The 27,262-nt window shown below is 40.4% G+C and overlaps 1 protein-coding gene across 1 annotated transcript in view; it reads right to left on the bottom strand.

Annotated features, from left to right (window-relative positions):
* Positions 1-4,900: 4,900 nt before the first annotated feature.
* Positions 4,901-27,262, bottom strand: part of LOC114470079 (far upstream element-binding protein 3-like) — a 29,321-nt gene continuing 6,959 nt past the window's right edge. The window contains 16 exon segments of the mRNA XM_028458094.1: positions 4,901-5,035; positions 5,604-5,701; positions 5,821-5,886; positions 11,083-11,168; positions 13,664-13,734; positions 14,283-14,443; positions 22,185-22,285; positions 22,287-22,321; positions 22,396-22,496; positions 22,576-22,678; positions 22,746-22,847; positions 22,915-23,016; positions 23,095-23,257; positions 26,680-26,737; positions 26,817-26,888; positions 27,163-27,212. Coding sequence (XP_028313895.1) covers positions 5,027-5,035; positions 5,604-5,701; positions 5,821-5,886; positions 11,083-11,168; positions 13,664-13,734; positions 14,283-14,443; positions 22,185-22,285; positions 22,287-22,321; positions 22,396-22,496; positions 22,576-22,678; positions 22,746-22,847; positions 22,915-23,016; positions 23,095-23,257; positions 26,680-26,737; positions 26,817-26,888; positions 27,163-27,212 — 1,378 coding nt within the window. The 3' untranslated portion in view covers positions 4,901-5,026.

Genomic DNA, 27,262 nt, shown 5'->3' on the forward strand with positions numbered 1-27,262 from the left:
ACCGATTTATGAGTCAACAGGATAATCCGCGTTGTCATCCATCTTGTAAACAGTAGATTACAGGAAGCCGGAGGGTCAAATGCGTTTGTTTGAATTTTCGTGATATTCCTAATAAGAAAGATAGAAGTTCAGTCGCTTGAACAAACACCTCCATGTTTGTTCCAAAGTGAAAAACACAATGAAAGGTTTGAATGAAGTGTGACTTTTACACACACACACGGAAATAGTTTCACTGCAAATGAAGAAAGGCCTCCATCATTAACAACACACACACTGAGCAGCAAATACTGGATCAAAGTTCTTGTTTTAAAGCCATAGTTATTCACAGTCCACCAATCAAAACACTCTGTGTTCATGTGTTGGACTAATAAAGTTATTTATTGACCCTGTTCACCTGCAGCGCCTTACCCTCCAACAAACAACACCAAAGGGTGTGTCAGCTTCCTGCACATGAGACCAGTTTATACTGGGAGAGGAGGCGCGAGCGCGCGCGCGCACGCTCAAGCACACACACTTGGAAACCATCCAGAAATCCATCACGTTAAAGTTTAATCAGCTCTGACACACAGACACACACACTGTACTTACACACACTGTAACTATAGGATCCTTTTAAAAATCGCTTCCTCTCCATTAGTTTCTTCATCTTACCCTTCAAAATAACACAAATTTTACTTTCTTTTACAAAGACTTTCACAAAAAAGCGGTCTTTTGCAGTTTTTCACAAGGACAGCTTTGTCTTTCAAAATAAAAGCTCTTACACAGACTTAAAATAAAAGCCTATATTACAGACTTTCACAATAAAAGTCCCTGCATTATTCAGAGTGTTGCCACTCACAGCCCCGCCCCTCTGGTGAACGCTGCTGTTTGATTGGTCCCCAGAGGTCAGCTCTGAGTGTGTAATTACAGTGATGGCGTCATAACGAGCGATGACATCACACTGTCACTCAGACCATCTGCCGGGGAACATGAATAAGTAATTACACTCGCTACAAAGTTTTCCACAAACTTCAAAGAAAAAGCTTTAATTCTTCCTCTGTGTATGTATTTATATATATATAATAAACAACAGCATTGCTGTCTGGAAACTTTTCGAGAATTTTTAATGACAGAACTTCAAAATAAAGTGTCAGAAAGGGTGATTTTCTGATTTACTGGAACAGAATCAGCGATCACACACAGTCGTGTGTTTGCTTCTGAGATGGAACATTCCTCAGCCTGTGGAAGATACCATCACCATAGGGAGCGCTGCACCCTCAGGATCTCACACAAAAGAACAAAACAAAGCCATTTCTTCTCATCAATCGCTAAAGCCTGAAATAACAGCAGCCACATCCACCCTCCGCGTAGAATGATCACCAGTTGGTTTCAAACACCACTTTCAGCTATTGCTAATTAGTCAGTACCCAACGGCTCTCCGTCGTCATGTGGTTTTGTTAGCTTTTCTATCATTTTTGCCATCATCTTAGGTGTATGCAATTTTGTTATGTTCTGCTGCTACCACCACACAAGTGTGATTGCCAGCTAATGCTAATTAGTCAGTACTCAACAGCAAGAGTTACAGAGTTTCCCAACTCTTTTTACAAATGGGACCAAAATCCTTTGATAGACATAGATCTTCTGATAGGTAAATTCCAAACCCATTATGATGCACCATATTCATTAAATTTCCTTTTAAAAATGGGTCAACTTTACAGTTTCAGAGCCTGCGTGTTCCTCCATCTTGAAATCACGTGATTGATGATGTAACAGGGCCCCATTGCCTGTAAACACCCCATTATTTTCTATTGAAGTGAAGCAATCAGCCTGCTTTTTAGATAATTTAGCAGCTTTTTCAGTCAAAATGACAACTTGTGCTGCTTTTGGTTGCTCCAAATAATCAGGAAAAGTTAAAGATGTCGATTTAAACCTCTTGTTTACAGAAAGATAAAAACAGTTTCGGTAGTAGATAATGAAGCAGAGAAGACCTCTCCTCGGGGACCTTCACTATCCCTTAAACAGTGCGCCTACATGCTCTGGTGGCTTAAGTCAGCAAGTAATCACGGACTGTTAAAAACACAAACCCTGAGGATATAAGTTCTTTTGGGTGGTAGTCCATATTTAGATTAACTAGAAGCAGTACAAGTTGTCCTTTTGACTGAAACAGCATCTAAATTATCTAAAAAGCAGGTTGAATGCTTCACTCGAATAGAAAACAATGGTGTGTTTACAGCCATTGGGGCCATGTGACATCATAAATCATGTAATTTCAAGATGGAGGAACACAGGCCCTATAACTTTAAAGTAGTCCCATTTTTAAAAGTTAATAAAATAAATTTGGTGCATAATGTGTTTTGTTATACATAGATCTTCTAACAAAGGAATTTCAAATATTTTAGGCTACATTTGTAAAAACAGTGGAGGATCCCTTTAATCTGCAGCCTCCAACGTGCGACTGACATACAAAATATGAAACATTCCAAGGTGCGAGGAGGTGGAGACAGTCGGACCAAGGATGAGCCGGTTTATTAGCCCTGTTAATCATCATCATCATCACACAGCGACAGTCTGTGGCTCGGGTTCGTACACAACGATCTGTCCATAGACTCTAATAGAAAAATCTGCAGGTTACACTTTAGAAAAACAACAGAAACCATCAAACCGTGAAGACCTGAACCAGTCCGTCGTTCCCACTACAACCAGCGACTGTTGGGAGAGGGAGCGTTAGCCTAGCAGTCTTGAGAACTTGACGCACACTGTGCGCGGGATTAGTTAGAAACACGTGAGTTAAACATTTAAAACGGTGACGTTCACACGTGGATACACAGTTTAAATACACCAACATTAGCATCGCCGTCATCATTATGACGACAGCAGACGGATCTCACAACACAAACCTCTCTGTGGTCCCAAACACCCCCGATGCTAAGGCAGCTACGACGCTAATGCACCAATTATGCTAGCGGAACTATGAAGCAAACAAAAACAACAGCGGCCGCAGCCCATGTACACGTACAGAAAATAGAGTTCTCGAACTGAGCAAAAAAACGTCATTGACAAACGAAACATATTGCATCCAGGACGACGTTAACAAATAGACATTAGCGCACACGCGACACTAATAAACACACGCAAGAAAAATAACGCCCACATGCACACTGTTTACGCACAATAATGATAATTAATGCTAAAGCTAACATAAGTTAACCTTCCCGCAAACCGATAAGAAATTATAATGCACGACAAACCCATAAAAATTCAAAACCGCATAAAACATATGAATGTGAACGCTAAAATCAAAACTTGCTTAAAGGAAAAAATAAATTCTGCGCACATTGAAAATACACACTGTTACGTATATTTAGTGACAATTATAACGATAGCGATATGAGATTTGTTCATGATAGAGAATCACAGCGCATCAGATTAATTTATGCTCATAAAGCTAATTAAGGATGGGGCAACACCGTGTTGGAGGTCGTAAGGTGTCAATACGTTGGTGTGGACTTAATGCTCGTAGTTTTGCGAGAGTCAAACGGGAGCATTTTCAGACTTGTGCACACGAGCATTAGTTGCTTGTGTCGTATATGAAGGCTAACAATCGCAAATATAACCTATATTCGCCAACAGCAAGCAACACAAGTATTTACGCAATTAAACGAGGTATTTATGCATTTATGAATATATTACATTGAGGAAAGAACGAGCGCACATACATTTTCTATGTGGATGGAAAACTCATTTTGGTTTGGTCAGATTGTTTGCGCGTAGTTTTGGGCGACTGAGGCAAAAATAAATTGACGATCTAAACCATGAGCTAAAAATGTAGCGCTATTTATGAATCATAAATACTTGTAACAGATGATAAGTTCTGGACAGAAAAAGTATTTCATGTGTTTTTCACAGCAGATAGCAGTTAGCTAACGTAAGGCGGATAAAGGAATCGATCACTACAGTCCGACAACACGATTCAAATTTAAAAAGTTTAACAATACTGATGTGAAATTACAAACATCTTTAACAAAAATCTACAAATATGACAAAGATACGACTTTGTTTACAACTCAGAGGTTTGTCAGATCTGCAGTCAGAGTCACTTTACATAAAGTTTGAAGCCAAAAGATGGAAACGATGGGGACTTTGGTTATTGAACGCTGGATTCAGTCGGTTTCTGAGCCAATAGTTTCTGGCGACTTGCAGGTGAAATTGTAAAATAACTTTCTTTACAACTGACATATTTAGCAGAATTACACACAGTCAGTAAATTTAACCTATATTTAGAGAGATCGCAATGCTGGGGAGGCATTTGTTTATCTCACAAGTGAAAAAACTCAGATTTAAACAAAAAAAAAGGTGAAAAGTCGATATTTGTGCATTTATAAATAATCATAAAAGAAAGGGTTGACAGAACAGTTTCGCTCACAAACGAAGACATTCAGCATGTTTTACAAAACAAACACTGCTTCACTAACTTAAGGCCGATAAAGGAATCCATCACCATGGTTAACGATAAACTTTACGCACAGTGTTCGACCACAGAGAGATCCGTCTTCTGACATCACAAAAAACATAGAATAAAATAAAATCATTTATTGTCATTACACCAAAAAACCTGAAGAGGTCGCTGTGGGAGGAAAAAAAAACAGAAGGAATAACAGGAATCACTGATGCTGAAAAATTTCAAACACTTTAAAATATCTCTGATCCAAAATAACCATGAAGAGACACACACATGCACACGCACGCACGCACGCACACACTATAAAACATCATCACCACCTCTGAGGCTCAAGACTGCTAAGCTGTGAGGGCTAACGTGGTGATCCTGATCCACACGGAAACGTCTTCAGGTTCAAGTCGATACAAAACAACGTAAATCTAACCCCGCCTCCTTGACGTCCGGCCTGGAAGGATCGGCTTCGTACGGTTAAAAAACGGAAAGGAAAGAGTTCGTGATTTTCAGTTATCCGTAGTTTTCTCTACAAAAGGAGGAAGCGGCAGAGCGTTGCTAGGAAACCCCGATGAAGTCGACCGTCATCCGCTGCCTCTAGTGATCCTAGGAGAGAGAGAGCAAGATGTTAGCATGAGGCTAGCACAGCGTTAGAATGAAGCCAACACAGCATGAACATGAAGCTATCACTGTTTGCATAATGCCAGCTCACCGTTAACATAAATCTAGCACAGCCTTAGAATGATAGCAAAGCATTCGCATAGAGCTAGCACAGCATTAACATGGAGCAAACACAGCACAGCCTTAGCATGAAGCTAGCAAAGCATTTGCATAGAGCTGGCACAGCGTTAGCATGGAGCAAGCACAGCGTTACAGCGTTAGCATGAGGCTATCACAGCATTAGTATGAAGCTAGCATAGCATTAACATGCAATTGGCAAAGCGTTAACCTAAAATTAGGAGAGCGTTAACCTGAAGTTAGCATAGCGTTAGCATGAAGTTAGCATAGCATTAGCATGAAGTTAACACAGCATTTGCGCGAAGTTAGCACAGTGTTATATTTGTAACAATTCTGCGTGAAAAAATTTGGTAGCTCAGATTTATCTAAAGCAGGACAAATTCACCATGACTTGCCCACAATTCATTATGGTAATAAGTGTGGGGGCGGGGCTTACCTGGATTTGGGCTGGGTTCCACAGGTAGGGCTGCTGTCTGTAGTAATCTGCTAATGCTGCGCTGTACTCCGTCACTGAACTCTGCTGGGACGACTGACCTGTTAGCACAAGCACACAGAGACTTATACACATGATGAACATAATCTTGAACATTTATTTACTTCTGAAATGTCCTTACAAGATAAAACATTTTTTACAGTTCAGTGTGTGTACTTGCCTAGCTTTTTGTAGTATTGCTCCCAGGCTTTATAGTCCATCTGTCCGGTCTGGGCCATACTGTGACCTACAAATAAACACACACAAACACACTTACTTTAAAAATTCTCCAAATCAAAGAACATGTGCTACATACAGTGGGGCAAAAAAGTATTTAGTCAGTCACCAATTGTGACTGACTAAATGACCACTTAAAAAGATGAGAGGCCTGGAATTTTCATCATAGGTATACCTCAACTCTGAGAGACAAAATGAGAAAAAAAATCCAGAAAATCACATTGTAGGATTTTTAATGAATTTATCTGCAAATTATGGTGGAAAATATGTATTTGGTCAATAACAAAAGCTCATCTCAATACTTTGTCATTGCCAACAAAAGGTACATTACAGAGGTCAAATGTTTTCTGTAAAGGCAGGCATACACTGTGCATTTTTTTGGCCCATTTTGAGCCAAATATTTTGTGGGATCGTGCGAGTCTCTGCTAGATCGTGTGTTGTGCATCGTGTAGTATACATGGGGTCACGAGAAGCGATTAACACCTCACGACCAGCTCCCGATCAGCAATCGTAGGTCGTAAGGATTTCAAACATGTTTGAAATCCAGTCACTCCTCGTGAGGGTATCGCACAGTTGAAGCAGTGCCACGGACCGGCTTACCGTAAACGCTCACACTGCGCATGCGTGAACACCGTCGGACCGCTGTAAAATTGACGGACTGTCGTGCCTACGTCTGTCCAGCCAGCTCCTGGTCCATCACGTCGCCGTCTTATTTTTTAATGCTCTTTTTGCTGAGATTTGAGAGCGTCTCTCCACTTCCGGGTTTTTCTTCTTCGTCTGTTTCAATGGTGACGCTTCAGTGTTCTTCTTCTTCTAATTTATACGTTGTATTTCCGGAAACAAGACCCCAACGTGTCGTGTGTGAACGTACAGTGTGAGCAGTAAGATCGTGTCAGAGTGTGGTCTGTACAGTGTGAGAACATGCATTGTGTGCTGCGTACATTTGGGCTCTGCGCACAGTTTGAGCTGGAGCTGAGTGCAATGACACTGTTGCTGGTATTTTGGCTCGTTCCCCCATGCAGATCTCCTCTAGAGCAGTGATGTTTTGGAGCTGTCACTGCGCAACACAGACTTTCAACTCCCTCCAAAACTTTTCTCTGGGGTTGAGATCTGGAGACAGGCTAGGCCACTCAAGGATCTTGAAATGCTTCTTTCAAAGCCACTACTTTGTTGCCCGGGCTGTGTGTTTGGGTTCATTGTTGTGCTAAAAGACCCAGCCACGTTACATCTTCAATGCCCTTGCTGATGGAAGGTTTTCACTCAAAATCTCACGATACATGGCCTCATTCATTCTTTCCTTTACATGGATCAGTCGTCCTGGTCCCTTTGAAACAGCCCCAAAGCATGTTAAATGCTGAGGTGCATTCTGTTTTCACTGATCATCCTTGAGATGTTTCCACAGCCTAATTAGAGTCCACCTGTGGTAAATTCAGTTGATTGGACATGATTTGGAAAGGCACACATCTGTCTATATAAGGTCCCGCAGTAAACAGTGCATGTCAGACCACAAAACAAGCATGAAGTCGAAAGAAATGTCTATAGACCTCCAAGACGGGATTGTCTCAAGGCACAGGTCTAGCGAAGGGTACAATTTTTTTTTCTGCTGCTTTAAAGGTCCCAATGAGCACAGTGGCCTCCATCATCCGTAAATGGAAGAAGTTTGAAAACACCAGGACTCTTCCTAGAGCTGGCCATCCCTCTAAACTGAGTGATCGGGGAAGAAGGGCTTTAGTGAGGGAGGTGACTAACAACGCGATGGTCACTCTGACAGAGCTCCAGGGTTCCTCTGTGGAGAGAGGAGAACCTTCCAGCAGGACGACCATCGCTGCAGCACTCCACCAATCAGGCCTGTATGGTAGAGTGGCCAGACGGAAGCCACTCTTTAGTAAAAAACACATGGCAGCCTGCCTGGAGTTTGCCAAAAGGCACCTGAAAGACTCTCAGACCATGAGAAACAAAATTCTCTGGTCTGATGAGACAAAAATTGAACTCTTTAACGTGAATGCCAAGCGTTATGTTTGGAGGACACCAGGCACTGCTCATCACCTGGCCAATACCATCCCTACAGTGAAGCATGGTGGTGGCAGCATCATGCTGTGGGGATGTTTTTCAGCAGCAGGAACCGGTAGACTAGTCAAGATTGAGGGAAAAATGAATGCAGTAATGTATAGAAAAATCCTGGAAGAAAACCTGGTCCAGAGCGCTCTTGACCTCAGACTGGGGCGACGGTATATCTTTCAACAGGACAACAACCCTAAGCACACAGCCAAGATATCGAAGGAGTGGCTTCAGGACAACTCTGTGAATGTCCTAGAGTGGCCCAGCCAGAGCCCAGACTTTAATCCCATTGAACTCATCTGGAGGGATCTGAAAATGAATGTGCACCAATGCTCCCAACCTGATGGTTGGATGGGGAACTCGAGAGGTTCTGTAGAGAGGAATGGGCCAAAATGGCTACAGATAGATGTGCCAAGCTTGTGGCTTCATATTTCAAAAGACTTGAGGCCGTAATTGCTGCCAAAGGTGCCACAACAAAGTACTGAGCAAAGGCTGTGAATACTTATGTACATGTTATATTTTTATTCTTTATTTCTAATAAATTTGCAAACATTTAAAAAAAATGTTTTTCATGTTGTCATTATGGGGTATTGTGTGTAGAATTTTGAGGAAACAAATGAATTGAATCCCTTTTGGAATAAGGCTGTAATATGATGAAATGTGGGAAAAGCGAAGCGCTGTAAATACTTTCCGTATGCACTATACTATATACTATATATCGAAAAACGGTTCTTTCTGAGAACCGGTTCCCAGTAATCCAATTCCTAGGAATCATTTGTTTGCTTGCCTGTAAATTCAGCTTATAGGTTCCTCTTACATCACAAATACTTAACGATAAACTCCCCCAGGTCCTGTATATTGTTTGTTAATGCTAGTACCAAGTGAAACTCATTCCATCATATAGTTGTTCGCTGTTGACCGCGGAGAATCCACCTCCTCCACCTGCAGTTGCACTGTCCTACGTGCTGAGTTTGCAGTTGCACTGTCGCTACTCACTTCCGGGTTCTGTATACTCGTGCTAAAGTTGCTTCTTGCACAAATTTTTCTTCCGAAAACAACAAACTTCCACAAGAACACACATTGTTGCTAGTGTAAGTCCTCATAACAAGTAATCGGACACGGGAGACGGACTGGTACTGATCGTTGTCTTTAGTTTGCTCTTCCTGCGTGAAATTAAAGAGACAAACATAATGAAGAGTTAAAGCAAACAAATCCATTTGTATTAATTAATTCCCTCACCTAATGAGAATCGTTAAAAGAATTGGTAAGGAATCGAATTGATAAGCAGTATCGATAATGGAATCGGAATCACTAAATTCTTATCAATTTCCATCCCTATTTTTGACTGTTCCTTATTCGGTGATTACATTTCAAAACGTTTATTTTCATGTTTGTTTGACCGTTCGCTGTTTCAACCGGTCGGACGGGACCCCAAAGTTATCACACACACTTTACAATAAAAATACATGAGTAAAATAAAACAAAAAACTACACATTTATACAAAAAATACACACAACAGAAATGCACAAAAAAAACACAATATGACTAAAAAAAAACATACATTACAGAAAAATAAACCGAACAACAAAAATATGAAAATGACTCAAAATACACAAAATGAAATACTGTATTTAAACAAAAATACACAACACTAAATATTTATACAAAAACATACAAAATGACTGCAGAATCACACAACAATGGCAACAAAAAACAATAATTATACAAAACATGCACAAAAAGACAACAGAAAGATACAAAAATACAGATAATGACTCCAAAAAACAACACACTTATCACGCGCACCTCCCATAGGATTAAACCAGGGAAATTGAACACGCTATTTTACTTTTCACCCACAAATATATCCCTTTATAACACTACAGAGTACAGAGTATGTACACCTCTTTGAACATCCAACCTTAAAACACATACTCATTTGGCCATAATTGACAGCTCTACTTTAAGACCCGACTATATGAATACATACTTCCAAAGGGCACTGTACAAGTCTCTAATAAATCAAGGAAGTTCTGCATGTGTGTGTGTATGTGGAAAAAAATTCTGTTCAACCTGAAAGCTTTCTAACAGCTTCTATGTAGCCCGAATGTGTGGATCCATTATTTTGGACTTATTTGGTGTTGTAAAACATTTATTTTTCGTAGTGCATTCTCTCTCTCTCATGTTTCACGCATTGGGCGTCAGACGCATTTCAACAACCTGTGACGGACTATGCGCGTACGTGCGTGTGTGAGAGAGAACTCACAGAGGAGCTGGAGAGAGTCTCACATGGCAACCAGGAGGACAGGTAGCGAAAGAGAGAGACACACACACACTTTATAATAAGAATATACTAAATGAGTGAAAACAAAACAAAACATATATTACAAGAAAATACACCAAATGACACAAAATTAAATATTCATACAAAAAATACACAAAATGACAACAGGAATGCACAATATAACAGGAATGCACAAAACTACACCAAAAATACACAAAATGACTCCAGAATAACACTATAATGGCAACAAAAAACATTGTACAAAAAATGCCCCAAAAAACAACAAAAAAATACAAAAATACACATTGACTCCAAAAAACATACGTTAAAGAAAAATACACCGAACGAAAAAAATATAAAATTGAGTAAAAAACAACAAACAATCATGCAGATGTCCCATAGAATTGAACCAGGGGAATTGCACACGCTATTTTACTTTGCACCCACAAATATACCCCTTTATAACACTACAGAGTACAGAGTATGTACACCTCTTTATATATCTAACCTTCAAACACACTCATTTGGCCATAATTGCTAACTCTACTAAAGCCCCCACTATATGAATACATACTTCCGACGGGCACTGTACTATTATACTTAAAAAAAAAAACATTGTTTTTAAAAAAAAGAAAGAAAACTTAAACCAATAACTGGAACTATCATACTGTATACATATATGTATGAGTGTGTATGTACCGTATTTTACGTCACATAAAACGCTAAAAGCTATGCTTTTACTTTATGTGTACATACTGTATATGTGTGTGTGTGTGTTTATGTATAAATCTATGTGTATATCTGTGCGTGTGTATGTACAGTATGCGTTTGTGTATATATCTGTGTGTGTGTGTGTGTGTTACCTGGGTCTTGTTGTCCGGGGCTCTGCCAGTTTGTCTGGTAAGTGTTTCCCCAAACTCCAGTCATGAAGGTCTGCCCACTGCCACAACTACACACACACACGCACACACTTTGAGCTGGACTTTTATTTTGAAACATCGTGTTTAACTTTGTATTGTAAGCTGTCTAACAGCAAGCTGAGTGTCTGTGAGATGATTCAAGTCTCATTTTGAAGCTTCTCACATGTCAGCTTCCTGTATATGTCCATCACTCAGTGCTTTATCACTGATCACCTGCACATCGTTTATACTTGACACTAGTGTTGTGGTGGTCAAGACCGGTCTCGAGACCAAATTTTAAAGGTCTTGGTCTCGTCTCTGACTCTGAAGCATTTTGAGTCGGTCTTGTCTCGGACTCGGGCTGCCCGGACTCGGGATTTTCCGTCAAGACCGTTCGAGACCAGCACTAATTCCTGTTATTTTAAAACTTTTTTATAATGTTATAATAACACAGAGAAGAACGGGATAAAACAATCCTTTATTCATTATTTAATCCACCCCGTATAATGACCACAACCTTCCTTAATGTGACTGAGTGACGTGTGTGACACACTCATACGTGTGTGACACACTCATACGCGTGTGGCTACGGTGTCAGTTTGGACCGCGGAGCGCAAGGGAGATATGAACTAATCACTGGTAAAAAAAATCCCAGTAAAACTCCAGAAAACAATCACCAGTAATAAATATTATCTCCCTGGTAAAGACAGTAGCTCTAACAACTGGTAAAATGATAAACTGGTGATATTACAGCCTGTGAAGGCTGGATAGAGGACGCACTTACTCTGCTTCTGGTTCCTAGTGCCAGCCGAGCGGTGAAGCCTGTTCCGTTTACCATGTGTACTGAGGTCCGTGTGTGTTTAATAAGTCCGTGTGTGTCCGTATGTTTATGCATCTGTCCATCCACTCTTTTCATTATATCCATGTCTTTTAAGGCTTTATTACATAATGTCGGCTGTTGTCCGGGCCGCCGCCATCTTGGTTTATGTCGTCACCAGCTTGCACTGGCACAGAATGAGTCAAATAACTGTAAAGAGGTCTTATATTAATCTATTTTCTTTTTAAAGTGGTGTTTTTTTGTGGCTTCAGACGCCAATTACATTTATGTATATAATATGTTCCCCACAATATAAACAGGTTCCCAATATAATTTTTTTTTATAGTTTCTGTTTCCACTGTATCCAGAATAATATTTCTCAACAAGAACTATTGATTAATTTGTCACATGACTGTTCCAGGGTTTGAGTTTGTTTTATTTAGTTTCACATCTACCTGTAGCTCTATGTTTTTTACACTGCTGACAACTTGTTTGTAGTTTTATTTCAGAAAGTTTCACTTTTACAGTTACAGTTGGAAACCTTTGTTAATTGAATATCCTAGTTACATTACAGCAATCAAATGAAACTATATCAACGAGTGAATTAATAAAAATGGCCTGTGTAAAGGCTTTTTCAAACTAAAAACTTATCTTGTGAAATCTGTGACCTGTTGACCTGAACAACTCAAAGAATCAGAATCTAGAATCATTATTTCTTGGCAGAAATGCTTTTAAACACTTGCTGTACATTCAGCTGACATAAAAATCTTGTTTTCAAATATGCAGAATAATTGTGAATTTATCAGTAGCAGTAGTTTTAATATTTTAGTTAATTTTTTGCAGGCACCTTTTTTGTCCGTCAAATGTATTTAAAATAAACTAAAATTAAAGAGAGAATGTTATTTAACTGTTGAACCTTGCCATAATTTTATTTATTTATAGATTTTTTTAAATTGAAAAAAAAAATGTTTATGGTCTTGGTCTCGGCTCGTCTCGGTCTTGACTCGGTCTCGGCTCCCGAAAGTCTTGGTCTTGTCTCGGTGCATTCTGGTCTCGGGCAAGTCTTGGTCTCGGATAGTGTGGTCTTGAACACAACACTACTTGATACACTTTGGGTTCATCGATTTTTAAGTTTTTACAACAAACATGTTTCCAAAAATGAATTTTATGATTCAAGTTTTTGGGAAAAAAAAAAAAAAAAAAAATCAATTTCATGATATATCACAATTTTCTGGATAACAATTTTAAATCAATTAAAAAAACATATATATATATAGTTTTTTTCCCAGATATTTATTGTATTTTTCACATTTTCGTGGACGTGTGTTTTCAACTGCTGGAGACATTGTAGAGCAGCCGAACTACTGGGCATGTTGACCAGCTCCTGTTCCTACATAAAAACCCTTGAAAATTGTGCCACTTCCGCACTTCCACTCCGGTAGATGGCACGGTAGATATAATAATAAATAGGATGTTTTGAAGCAAATACTTCTGACTCAATTTGTCCTATGAATGATCAATATCTTCTGATGAACATATACAGAAAATTGATATTTCATCTCTACGTTTTATTTAGATATTAACTGGGTAGACTATCGCAACATATCGTGATAATATAGTATCGTGACTCAAGTATCATGATGCATATCATATTGCAACATCCTTACCCATATTCACCTCTAGTATTGTGTTGTGTGTGTGTGTGTGTGTGTGTGTGTGTCTCCTTACTTCTGGTGAGTAGCCGGGCCCTGAGTGAAGGGACTGAAGCCAAATCCTCCATTGCTCATGATGCCTGAACCCTGCAGGAAGACAGACACTCAGACCGGGCTCTCCTTTCAGGAGAACCAAATCATTCTAACACCTAACAGGATACTGTAACACATCTGCTCCACATGGGGCAGAGCACAGGAACTCCAATTACACACCCTGACCACAACTTTAACCCCACCCCCTAGCCAGTAAATAGCTAGTAACTCCGCCTCATAGAGATTGGTAAATGCCTTAATGTGCACATGTGGACGGAGTTAAAAGTACGAATGTGGCTGCCATTAATCAAATGATTCTGATTATGCTAATATAGTGCTAACTTCATGCTAATGCTGTGCTAGCTTCATGCTAAGGCTGTGCTAATTTCATTATAACGCAGTGCTATATTTATGTAAACGCTATGCTAACTTCATGTTAATGCTGTTAGCTAGATGCTAACGTCTTGTGCTCTCTTCTATGCTGATGCTCTTAAGAGTGCAAACCAAGCTCAGCTGTTCTCCTCGACCCTCAGCTTGTGTTGCAGGTTATTCTCAGTGAGAGCTGCTCAGAGCTGATCGGAAGATGTGTTTGATTAGTTTACCCCGATCTTGTCGTCGATGAGCTGGCGGGCCACGTCCATCTGCTGGGCGGAACCTCTGATGGTGAAGACGCGGGTGTTGGGGTCGGTGGAGGGCGGAGGGTTCCTCTGCAGCTCCACGTGAGCACCAGACTGCTGGTTGATGCTCTTTATGGTTTCTCCTCCTGAAACAAAAGCTTAGTGAGTCCTAACAGAGATCAGGATCTTTGCCCAGGTTCACTCTTCATTTCTACATCCTACAAGGGTCAGGTTTGTGTTTCTGATTGGATGCTGAGGAGGAAAACAGAAAATGAATAAATTAAGTAAAAAAATGTCTTAACTTGCTGTGGAGCTGTGAGCGACCGGCATGAACATGTTTGGATAGAATTGGACTGGGTCAGGCTGTCTAGCTTTTGAGGCACGACTACAGCTTTAGGCCCCGAATGCATCAGTAGGAGGGGCCTAAATGAGGCCACGTCTCTTAAAATGGAACCCTCTCTTGTAAAGTTCTAAATCAAATGCATTTAATTAATCCCATAGTTGTTAACGCTGACTTCTACAATGGGAATAAATGGAGGAAACTAGGTGAGCGCCGATTGCAATTTTCTGGCCGATCATCAATCGCCAATTTCTTTTAAAAGCATGACTTGCCGATTCCGATTTTGGCTGATTCTAATTTATTTTTTTTAAAAGAGCATACACCTTAAATATTGCAGTCTTATTTTGTTGTAAAACATTGAACAACATCCACGAAACAATACAAACTTGTTAATTTAACTGCATATGAGGTAGTTATCTCAAACATAAATTAAAAGTTTAAAACATTGCTGTGCAAAATACTAAATTATATCAGTTCCTTTAGTCTTTCATTTTTCACATATATCTATCTATAATTCAAGAAAGGTCTGTGTGTGTGTGTGTTTGTGAAGCAAATATCTCCCCGACACGGTATGAGTTCGACCTGAAATTTAGTCAACGGGTTCCAAATACCCAGAGTGTGTGCATCCGTTAGTTTGGAGTAATTTGGTGTTGCAAAACATCCTTAACGTTCATTTTAAGATTACGGCACTCTCGGTAATAAGCGCGGTATTGAGCGTGCTACTTCCAGTTCCGGGTTCATGATGTCACTGTGTCGCAGTTTGCTTGGGTTTAAAAAAGGTCAATATTAAAAACATTTTTGTACTGCTAAAACTTCCTTTGAATCGCGGGTCACGGACTCCACTTCCTCCTGTGCCATGCTATCGTCAGCGTCTCAAACACGGCAGCTCTTTGAATAGATCATTTGACACCGTCAGCCACTGGTGAGTCTTTACAGGCAAGTTTCCCATTGTTTAAACCAAATAACTGTGTAATTGCTCATTAACGCAATGTTTCACTAAAACAATTATACAAAATATACAGAAAAAGACAACTGAAAGAAAAAAAAAATAGTCTCCAAAAAACATAAATTACAGAAAAATACACCAAACAACAAAAATATGTAAATGACTCAAAATACAGAAAACTAAATATTTATACAAAAAAATACACAAACCACTACAATGGCAACAAAAAACAATTTTACAAAAAAATGCACAAAAACACAAATACATTTAAGGACTCCAAAAACATACATTACAGAAAAATACACCAAACAAAATAAAAATGAGTAAAAAAACCACAGACACATTTATCATGCATATGTCCCATACAATTAAACCACGGAAATCGCACAAGCTTTTATATTTTGTACCCACACATATACCCCTTTATAACACTACAGAGTACCGAGTATGTACACCTCTTTGTAAATCAACCTTCAAACTCATTTGACCATAATTGACAACTCTACTTAAGCTCCCACATGAATGCATACTTCCGACGGGGACTGTACTAGTCTATCTATAAAGCAGCAAAGGTCTGCATGAGTGTGTCTTTGTGTTTGTTTGTGGAGCAAATTTCTCCCCGACACGGTATGAGTTCGACCCGAAACTTTGTCAATGGCTTCCAAATACCACAAGTGTGTGCATTAGGAATGTGCGATATTTTATCGTTATGATTTATCGTCAAAAATATTCTCACCGGTAAGAATTTGTCATCCCACGATATAAACAATAAATTCCCATGTCGGAAATTAGCGAGGGTCACGGGCCATTTGTCCCTCAATTTAGCCAAGAATGCCCATAAAAACCTTTTTCCACAGGCCAAAACTGCCCGTTTGTTGTCAGCTAATTATTCTCTGGAGCGGAACGCTGTTTACGGAAGCTCCACAGCGAAGCCTCCGCTGCCGCGGTGTGCACCAATCGGACCATGTTGAAGAAACATTATTGTCAAATATATATATATATTTTTTAAAGACTGTAGATTTGTTATTCTAACTTGATTATTAGTTAAACATAAATTGACAAAGAAAACTGAATGATATTTTTTAAATTTCAACCATATCATTTCTAACTTCATTTATTAGTTTTTTATTGCTTATATTATTTTGTTCATGTACTCTTTTCATGCACCAAACAACACTATAAATAATTAATAAGTATTTCAAACATGTACAAATACATTGCAGTTCATAAAAATAATAAAAAAGGCTTCAGTATCGCAATATTACCCGGAACCGTGATAGTTTTTCTGATATCGTATAGAGGTTACTCATTTTGGTATCGTGACAACTCTACAGTTTACAAGGTAAAAGCCACTAAAAGTCAAAGATAATAAAATGCATCATGTGTAACATTTTCATATGTCAACTTTTAATGACAGAATGAACATGGCACAGGTTAGTTGTTCTCATACTTATTACAGTCACAAGCTTTTTATTCCATCTATTTTGTCCAAAGCCATGAACTTCATTGTTTTCTTCGTAGTCTCTTTGCCCTTTCCACTGCTCATAAGCACTAACAGCAGACTACTGGCTGTTTGCTCTGCTAGCTTTAGCATTAGCTTGATTTCTGGCTTCAAGTGTTGCATACGCAGCGGTGTGGTGGTTTCTTAAAGGGTGAATCAGGAAACGTTTTATTTGCAGCTCCACTATTACAGGACTTACAAATTGCAATCCTTTGCTCTCATTATTTGTGTACTACTGCCGAACTGCAGACATGCTAAGCTAACCGTGCCTCCATGACTGTTGTTATCCTGTGTAGCAGAGGCATGGGCGCACATGCACATATGAGCCAGTAGGCGGGTCTGTCAGTCATCTCAAAGCAGAAGAAGACAGTGGCTGACTTTATGACTAACTTTAAGACCTTAGCGAAGGTAGAAAAGATCAGCGAAAATTGGCGCAGATCGATCGGTGCATCCTTAGAGGCAACATATCTAAAGAGTATCTAAACCCCTGCTTTCTGCTGACCTGCCACTAGGGAGATTACGGGTATTGCTCCGGGTGCGGTAAGACACGCCCATTTATGCTGCGTTCACACAGAATGCGTCACGAAATGTCCGTGCGACCAGATTACATACAAAGTCAACGGATAGATGCGTCCCAGATGCAAAATCTTTCCTGTGCAGCGATGCTGTCCGATCTGCGCATCAAGAGCGTTGGCCGTGCAAGCGCATTTCCGATTTTTCTTCATATTCCACGAGTTGAAAAAATTGAACGCCTGCGACTGTTTCGCATTACAAAAGCCAATCAGAGTCTTTGTTGACAATGACGTCAGTCCGCCAACACGGACACCGGTCTGTTCACCCATTCAACCATGAAGTAGAAGCTGTGTGTGACCACCTGGAGCTGTATGAGACAGCCATTATAAGTAGCAGCAGGTAAAAGTTCACTCTGTAGTTTTCATATTTGAAAGTCGGCACTGAGTTAGGATAGCATTAGCCGCTAATCACACCGGCTTTTTTCACTGGTGGTTTATGTGAGGAGAAAAAGGAACGCAGCTCCTCGCTACAGCAGGCAGTGAAACTCACCGAGTTGGATGAGTCGCTAGTGGGCAGGGTTTCACTTCAAACGTGCATGAACAAAATGAACCAAATGGAGAATTTTTTTGATCCTGCAGAACATTTTGTGTGGCAGATGCAAAAGGAGAATTAGTGAGCTGTGCCTCTGATGGCTGCTGGCACTGGCTCGTGTATTTTTCAGACTATAAGGCGCACTTAAAATCCTTTAATTTTCTCAAAAATCGACAGTGCACCTTATAATTAGGTGCGCCTTATGTCTGAAATTAACTACTGTGCTTCAACATACTGAACTGAAAAAGTGAGTGTATTGTTCTGTATTTTATGTGTTAAACCTGAACAATGTTGAGTTATTGTTAATGAGTTGAATAAAGTTTGACTTATCTGACTATTTTATTTCGCTTAATGCGTCTTAATGTTAATAACAAACCGGTGTGCCTTACAGTCCGGTGCGCCTTATAGTCCGGTGCACCTTATGTATGAAAATAGACCCAGTCAGACCCATTCATTGATAGTGCACCTTATAATCCAGTGCGCCTTATAGTCCGAAAAATACGGTAAGTTGATTTACCCGTTTTGCCATATTAACTCGCAACGTTTAACTGTAAGATAATATATGATCTTAAGTCACTCCTCAAACTAAACGTTTCCGGCAGCTGAGGCACGGTAGCGGCCGTTGTGCGGGGAAACCTACACCGTTTAGGACTGCTAGCCGAGACGACCCAGCGACCCCCGAAGCAGCGGGTTTGCCTGCCAGCACTCGCCACCACTGGAGCAGATGGAGGCAGCGCGACAGACGTCAGAAGCGTGGCTGCCGCGGAGAACTATCAGCTAGGCTAAAGGCTATGCTGTGGAGAACCCTGCATGGCGCACACACACAACTCATCTGCTTCATTCTGACTCAAAATCACAATAGCTGCTTAAAAAGCCATGTGTTTTACTGTAATGTGCAGTTTTTTGGCTGAAAACAATAATAAAAGTGTAAAGCACCTACAGACACACCTACTCATGAAGCGAGCACTGTCTACAGTAGCCCCTCCCATCAGCCAGCTCCGCATGCGGGTTCTTAAGAAGGACTGACAGGCAGCACGGCAGTATCACTGCTTGTCTGAGGCTTGCGGATTAACGCCACGTTAAAAATACCAGTAACAGGGTTGATAAGGATGTAACTTGTCGGTCCAAAATAAATAAATAAATCGCAGCCTTTGCGATTAGAAAATCGTGTTTCATGATATGGCGTGAACATCGCTAATGCGATTAATCATACAGCCTTAATTATAATAGCCAGTGTTCAACCCTTAGAGGCCAGAAACTTGAACATTTTACAACTAAAAACGCAAAATTAAAATACTTTTACTAAAATGGTAAAAGTTGAACTAGGATCAATCAACAGCACTACCCAAATACATACTGTATGTATTCAGCAGAAAACAGTGGGTTTGGGGTTTAGCTACTTTTTAAGATGTATCTTTCATTGTTCAAAGCTTTGATCATTAACTGCTCCTTCAACAGATCAAATCTAACAAATAAACTTATTTTTTGAAAAGGTAGTCTATGCTTTCAGTGCTGAGGGTTCCCACATGTCCCCACAAAGACAGGCGTGTGTGTGTGTGTGTGTGTGTACACACAATGCACCACCAGTGCGCACATAGACACACCATATGGAATCCAAACACAAAACACTTGACACGTTTTTGTGTTTCCCCTGGCTTTTATTTTAGAGAATGAAGCTCAACCCTCTTGACCTCAACACACACACACGCACACAGACACACAGAGACAGACACACAGAGACAGAGACAGAGACAGACACACGCACACAAGCGTTCACATGCACACACACACAGACACACACACTAATGGGTTCTGGAGTGCTCCTCTAATGGCGCTCTCTTCTCTCCTCGTCTCTTTTTTGCTCTGATTGATTTTCAAAGGTTTGCTCAACAACGACAACACACATCCACAGACCATTGAGCGCTGGCTTTACTTTGACCAGTCAAGTTTTTCAAATTAAAGAGAACATCAGAGGACTCAGATTGAACCAACTAACCTCTTAGGAAGAGGAGTCCATGCACCATTTAACTCCTGTTAGCATGTTAGCAGAGCTGTATCATTATCATGAGCCCAGTGTCTATATGGTCTCATGAACTTTGCATATTAACTATAGTCATTGCGTCCATCTTTATTCACAGCAGAAATGCACTGAAACAAACACATCACACCATACTTTGACATCCAGCCGTTAGTACACGTGCTAAAGCTAGCATTATCACACCTGTTTTACTGTAAAAAATCTGGTGGATCTGTGTGATATTTTGGGTGAGGGTTTAGTCTGTATCAGATATATTTACATTTCAGAAGGTGACCTCCATCATATTACTTAATGTTACATCAAATATGTAGAAAATTTACATTTATGTTTCTCTTCCCATAGGTTTACAAAGACTAACTGAGTATATATGTGATGCCCCGTGAGAACACCTGGGGAAGTTTTGAGTTCTTTACAGATTGTGAAAGTTTGATTTTTAAGCTTTCACATGAAGTCAAACTAGGGCTGGGCGATATGGACCAAAACTCATATCTCAATGTTTTTTCCTCAAAACAGCAACCAGTGGTGATGCAAAATGCCACACTGGCACATTTATTAACTAACAGTCGATCAATATGTTCCACTTTAGACTGTTTCTCCTCTAAGGGACAGCACGTGTGAGTGAGTTCTATAGTGTGGCTTATTTAGATGAAGATCTAGTTAGGCACACTCAGAAATCTATCAAACTGTTTTTATGCTGTTATGAAAAGTAGTGAAAGCAGCGACTCCTCAAATAAATATTTTAAAACAAAATAAGCTATAAATATATATATCGCTATAGGTGATATTGTAATTTTTTTATATCCCCAAAATCAAAAACTCAATACATCTTGAATCTCGATATATCACCCAGCTGTGTGACACACACAGACAAGTCAAAGAATGTTTGAAGAAGTTGTGGCCATTTGAATGTTGGTCGTCTCCAAACTACAGAACAGGGAATTTGTTCCTCAAAATTTCTGAAGGTTTCTCAGCTACCTGAAGAGCCAGCACGGGGCAGTAACTAAAGCTATACATTAATTTAACCCCCCAGCAATGAATGTCAATGGCTGAACTGTTTTAATGTAATTCACATCCACAATTAATACTTTATATTTCAGTTCAGTGTTTATTTAAAGTTAAGCGTTCATTTAGAAATACAGTTTAATCTTTAGAAGCTCCTATCATCTTCCTCAGATGATCTGACTAGTTTATGACTCAATGCAACGCCGCGGTAGTAAAAACAATGGATTATCATCTTAAATGGAGTATTTCTGTGGTCATAAAAGAAATGAGGAGGAAAAAGTTAGTGATTGTTTGAAACGGGTGACTGTAGTTATGAATGATAAAAAAAATTTGTTTAATGATCAGAAACAAATTAAAACATTTAGAAACACAAAGCTTACCGTTTTTAAACATTCTTTATGGTTGTTTGGAGCGAGGAGGGATTTTTTGATCACTTAAACAAGTATGTTTGACAAAAAAACAACCCGAAAATGACTTTGCTCAGAAAACAAAGGAAAATTAATTAATATATATATATATATACTGTATATATATATATTTAATCTTTATTTGATATGGACATCACAATTATATTATTTACCCAGATGTATTGTTTTAGCACATATACTAATTCACAACACCTGTCCACAGGAGGCTTTTAAAGAGGTTAAAAGTAACAGAAATAATAAAAAATTAAAAGCAATAAAAATTTGTCCGTTTCTGTTTCAGGAAGCAAATATTGTATTTTCCATACGTACATTTGTTAATTTAATTACTTGTAAAAATGAAGCCCCCAGTAGTAGTAATGTAAATAAACTGTTCAGTGTTAATTGTATTAATGTCTATTGAAAAGGTAAAGGTCATGTGACATTATTCTTAGTTTTGCAACACATAATGCATTGGTTATGGAATAAGATCATGAAGTAATAACATGTTATATTCATTAAAGCTGTTCATCAGTATGTGTGTGTGTGTACCTTTGCCTATGACCAGTCCACATTTGTCTGCTGGGATGGTGTAGGTCACCTCCTGTAAAGGACCAGGTGAGCCCATCGTCCAATCACCCCGGCTCCTCACCGCCCGCCCTCAGAGCAGAGCCGAACCCATCACGCTCCTACGAGACCAGAGTCAGGGATTAGAGACCACCACCAGGTCCAAGTCAGTCCGGGGGGGGACGGGTAATCTTACCTGTGCAGTCTGGATGAGCTCATTAATGAGGTGGACGGCGTGCTGACAGCGGTCTGGCTGACCCATCACCATGGCAACACGCTCTGGGCTGATCCCATCATCTGGGCGCACAGAGGTCGGAGGTCATGTAGATTAAAGGTGATCCTAATCCACATTCAGTTTAAACTGGTTTACACAGACCTGTTTTAAACTGGATCCGAACCCCGGCATCGTTCTGGATCTTCTTGATCATTTCTCCGCTCCGGCCAATCACGATGCCGACGGCGAATCGTGGAACAGGAACCTGTAAGGAGCAGAGCGGTCAGACGAGCAGCACTCTGAGAAAGTGTGTGTGTGTGTGTGTGTCCTACGTCCAGACTGGTTCCTCCCAGCCGGGCGCTGAAGTCACTGCGTCCTGATCGGAAGTCTCCGTCTTTCTCTCGGATCACCTCCAACACCAACTCCCGTGCAGCCTGAGGATGGACGCAGAGGCGGGTCGGCGCCGGCTAATCGCAGAGAGCACAGGAGAGCAGCCGGGACCTACCTGCCTTTGTATGGATCCCCAGAGATACGCAGCGGCTTGTCTGCTCCTGTCGGCATTGGACCGTCTTGGATCATCATCATCTTCACTCCGGCACGCTCCTGACACAAGGCACACAGAGGTCAGAAGTTAGAGGTCAGAATGACTAGCGAGCAGCGTAACCCAGAGCTGCTCCATACCTGCAGCTGCTTGATGGTGTCTCCTCCCTCGGCAATCACCAGCCCCACCTTGCTAGCAGGGATCAGCATCTCCTGCACCTGAGGAAACTCCGTCACCATCACCATGGAACCAGGACCGTTTCTGCAGCGGTCCACGATCTGCACCAGCAGACGTTTTGCCTGCCTGCACACACACGGACACACATTACACACACAAACACGCACACACGAACTTAAAGTGTTTTAAACTGAACTATCGGAGCTGGACCATGGCACTGATTGTACTGGACGTTAACATGACAAGTTCAAAGATTTAATACAAACACTAATAATAACAATAGTGCATTGGATTTTATATAGCGCTTTATCATGGACACTCAAAGCGCTTTACAGAATTGAGGCATTATTCTTTCATTCCACACTTAGTGGGGGTAAGCTACTATTGTAGCCACAGATGCCCTGGGGCCAGACTGATGAAAGCGAGGCTGCCATAGTGCACATCGGCCCCTCTGACCACCACAACACTCACACACTACATTCATACTAGGCAATGTGGGTGAAGTGTCTTGCCCAAGGGACACAATGGCAGGCCCAGACCTGCTTTAGCTTCTGAGATCTAACGAGATCACACTATCTAGTATCACACTATAGCATTAAAATGTCAAGGAGATTTTCAGGACATCCACAAACTTTGGTCTCACTGTACATTTTTAGTTTGATTGGATTAATACTTTTTGAGATATGGACAATTTATTTATGTGGTATGTGTTGATTTTCGCTCGTCCTTATTTTTCTTCATTTTCAGCTTCCAATATCTCAGGAACTAGATCACATAGGAAAAATTAATTTTGCTATACATCCTATCTCATGGACATGCCAGCTCCTCAAAATAGTGTGGGTTTTGGGGCTGGAACATGTTTGGGCCTTCAATAAACATATGCCTCAGTTCCCTCTAATTTGATCGGCTTTGAGCTATGTACACAGACTGTTCACATCACAAATAATTAGTCCCATATATGAATTGGTTCTTGGGTGAGACGCTCTTCAATCCCCCCACCAATTTTTTTTTACTGTTTTCATTGGCCCATAACTGCATGTGGGAATGTAATAAAAAAAAATATGCCACTTTTATTTTATCGTATAAAGGTTACTCTTTCTGGGATATGAAAAACATTTTCTTTATGTGACCTATTTTGATTTTGGACCCCAACTTTGGGTTATTTCACCACTTGTGAATATTGCTTAAATACAACATTTCTAAAAGCACATTTTATTAGTTAACAGTAATAAATGACAAGAGAAGATTAATGTTTATTTAATCATTTGGCTCTGTCAACAAAAATATTGGAGACCACACAGTGTACTGCGGTGTGTAGCCCAAGATGTAATAGTAATTAACGGTATTTAGATCAGATGTAGAGCAGAGTGAAATGATCTGTAAGATGTCCTGGTGCTGTTGTTCAATCAAATTACTTATAACTAACTGTTGTCTTGTAATTATTGTTCACTAGTTTTTCACTAGTAACAAAAATATATATAACCATTGATTCAGAAAAACATTTATTTTTGAAAGCATAATAATTTCAGTTTATTATGTGGTGCAGTCCCTGAGATACTGGAAGCTGGAAATGGAAGAAATATAAGGATGCATGAAAATCGCATAATTGTCATAAAAAAGTATTCATCCAATCAAACTAAAAACTTACAGAGCACGTATTGAATAATCGCGAAACAATTGGTAAACATTTTAGAATTTTTTTAGACTGAAGTGAGAAGGATGTCCTGAACATTTGTTTAAATGACATGAAATGACCCTGTATGGCCTCTATAACAATTCATCTGGAATGAGTGTATGTAGTTATGAATTAGTGTACAGTAGATAGAACAGGATACGACTGATGTAAAAACAATGAAAAATCACTGGCCACGTTTAAAGAGCGGTTTCAATTCAGATTAAAAGTTAAATCCTCTAACACTCCGCTCTCAGTTTGCTGGTCTTCTGGAAGTTCCTAAAATGTCGAGAAGTAGAACAGGAGGCAGAGCATTTGGCTACCAGGTTCCTCCCCTTTGGAACCAGCTCCCAGGTCTTAGTATGGGAGGCTGCTACTCTACCCACCTTTAAGGCTAAACTTAAAACCTACTTATTTGCTAAAGCAGATACCGTATAATAGCTTTAACCTAACAACTAGGAACAAAGCCCTAAAACCTAAAAAATAGGAACTAAGAACTAAGATTATATAGCAGAACACCAACATTATATTCAAACACATTCCACCATCTACACATAGCTCTAATGGGCTGCAATGGGATCACGTTCGCCCTCTGTCAAATCAGAACCCTTCCCAACCCCCAGACCTAAAGCAGACTTGAATAAAGCCGAATAAACCTGTTTTCCATGCAAACCTCAATCTGGAATTACTATTTCTGTGTAAACACAAAGCAGAACACTTTAATTTCAAATAATTAATTCCAAATTAAAAGACATCATGTAACCGTGGCCATTGACTAAAGTTTAGATCGGGCCCAAAAAATCCAGCCCGACCCGACCCCAACCCATTAACTTAAATTGTAAGCTCGAGCCCGAAGCAAACACAACGTAAATTAATTTTTTATTGATCGTATTGCAGCCGGTAAATTAGTAGCGTGGTGCCTCAAGCAGCGAGGGGGGGCGCGCACACTCACCGCAACCCAAAAGGTACTGTAATGACGTGACTCGAGCCGTTTTACAGGCTTTAATGGACGCCAAAAATAAACAATCAAACACACAAAAAACCGTCAAACACTCACACTACCGTGGGAACAGAATTGTTCATTATTTTCCCCGCTTACACCCGCCCTTTCCCCAGCCTCCCAGCCAATCAACGCTCAGAACACAAAAACACACATTGGCAGAAAAAGCTGCACGTAACCATGATGCCTTCTCGGGCATGGGAAATCTCAGCATCAGTAAACCACTGAACACTCACAAGTGGAACATAACCAGCACATAGAACGCAGTCCATTACAGTATTGCATACCAGACCAGGTGGCCCGTGCGTGGAGTGCAGACCTGACTGAAGCACTCAATCATATTTGTTCCCTGCGCCCCAGCAGCAAGTGAGGAATGAACAAAATCAGCGAATAATATTCAGTTGAATGTGTACGCTCAACAAACAAAACGCAACACCACACAGTCAATATCCCGTCCCATTACGAACAGAAATCATTTTAGAAATGATACCACTACAATATAGAAGCATTTGTGTTTATTAAAAAATAATATTAATGTAATAGAGATTAAAGAAAAAAAAAAAGTTTACAGTTAAGCCCGAACCCGGCGCAAACCAAGAATCTAAATTCTACCACTGACAACTCCTCGTTCATCCTTTCAGCTGTGACCTGTCACCTCAGAGCAGCTCTTCTGATTGGTCAGTTTTCCCCTCACACTCACATGTGTTAGTGATGGTGAAGCCTGTGAGTCTATCAATAAACCTTGTGAGCATCCATCACTCTGACTCTGTCTCCACACAATCACATTACAAGAAGATGAGTGTAGTGACATACACAACTTCTATAGAAACAATATGTGATCTATATGAGATTCAAAATCTAAAGTGTGAGACTCACTCAATGCTCTCTGGAGTTCCTGTCAGAGAACACGGTCGCTCCATCAGTCCTCCGCTGTCTGTAACAGACACAGGCACAGTCAGACACACGCACAGTCAGACACACGCACAGTCAGACACACGCACAGTCAGACACACCTGAGGCGATTTGGATCTTACAGCCCGACTCCAGTTGGATTCTGGTGATCTGCTCTCCTCCTCGACCAATGACTGCAGAGTAAAAGCACATCACTTCCTGTCACCACTTTTCTACATAACTGAAACTCTCTAACTAAGAGAACCATGAATCAGCATCCTGTGTGTGTGCGCGGCGCGCGCGCTGAGTGAATGGCGAGACCTCATCAAACCTTTGGTCCTCCCCTTTTGACCACACTGGTCGTCGTGTTATTCTGAGACTGGTCTCCGACCCACTGAGTGCTCATACTAGTTAGTGTTGTGGTGCGACTGGTGTGTGATGATAAGGATGGTTGGAGGTCATACTCACTAAAGCCCACCATCCTGTCAGGGACCTTGTAGTCCTCTGTGATCACCCTGCTGTAACACACACACACACAGTCAGAGAGAGAGAGAAGAGATAGAGAGAA

This window comes from Gouania willdenowi, chromosome 9, assembly GCF_900634775.1.
Source record: "Gouania willdenowi chromosome 9, fGouWil2.1, whole genome shotgun sequence".
In the NCBI taxonomy this organism is placed as follows: Eukaryota; Metazoa; Chordata; class Actinopteri; order Blenniiformes; family Gobiesocidae; genus Gouania; species Gouania willdenowi.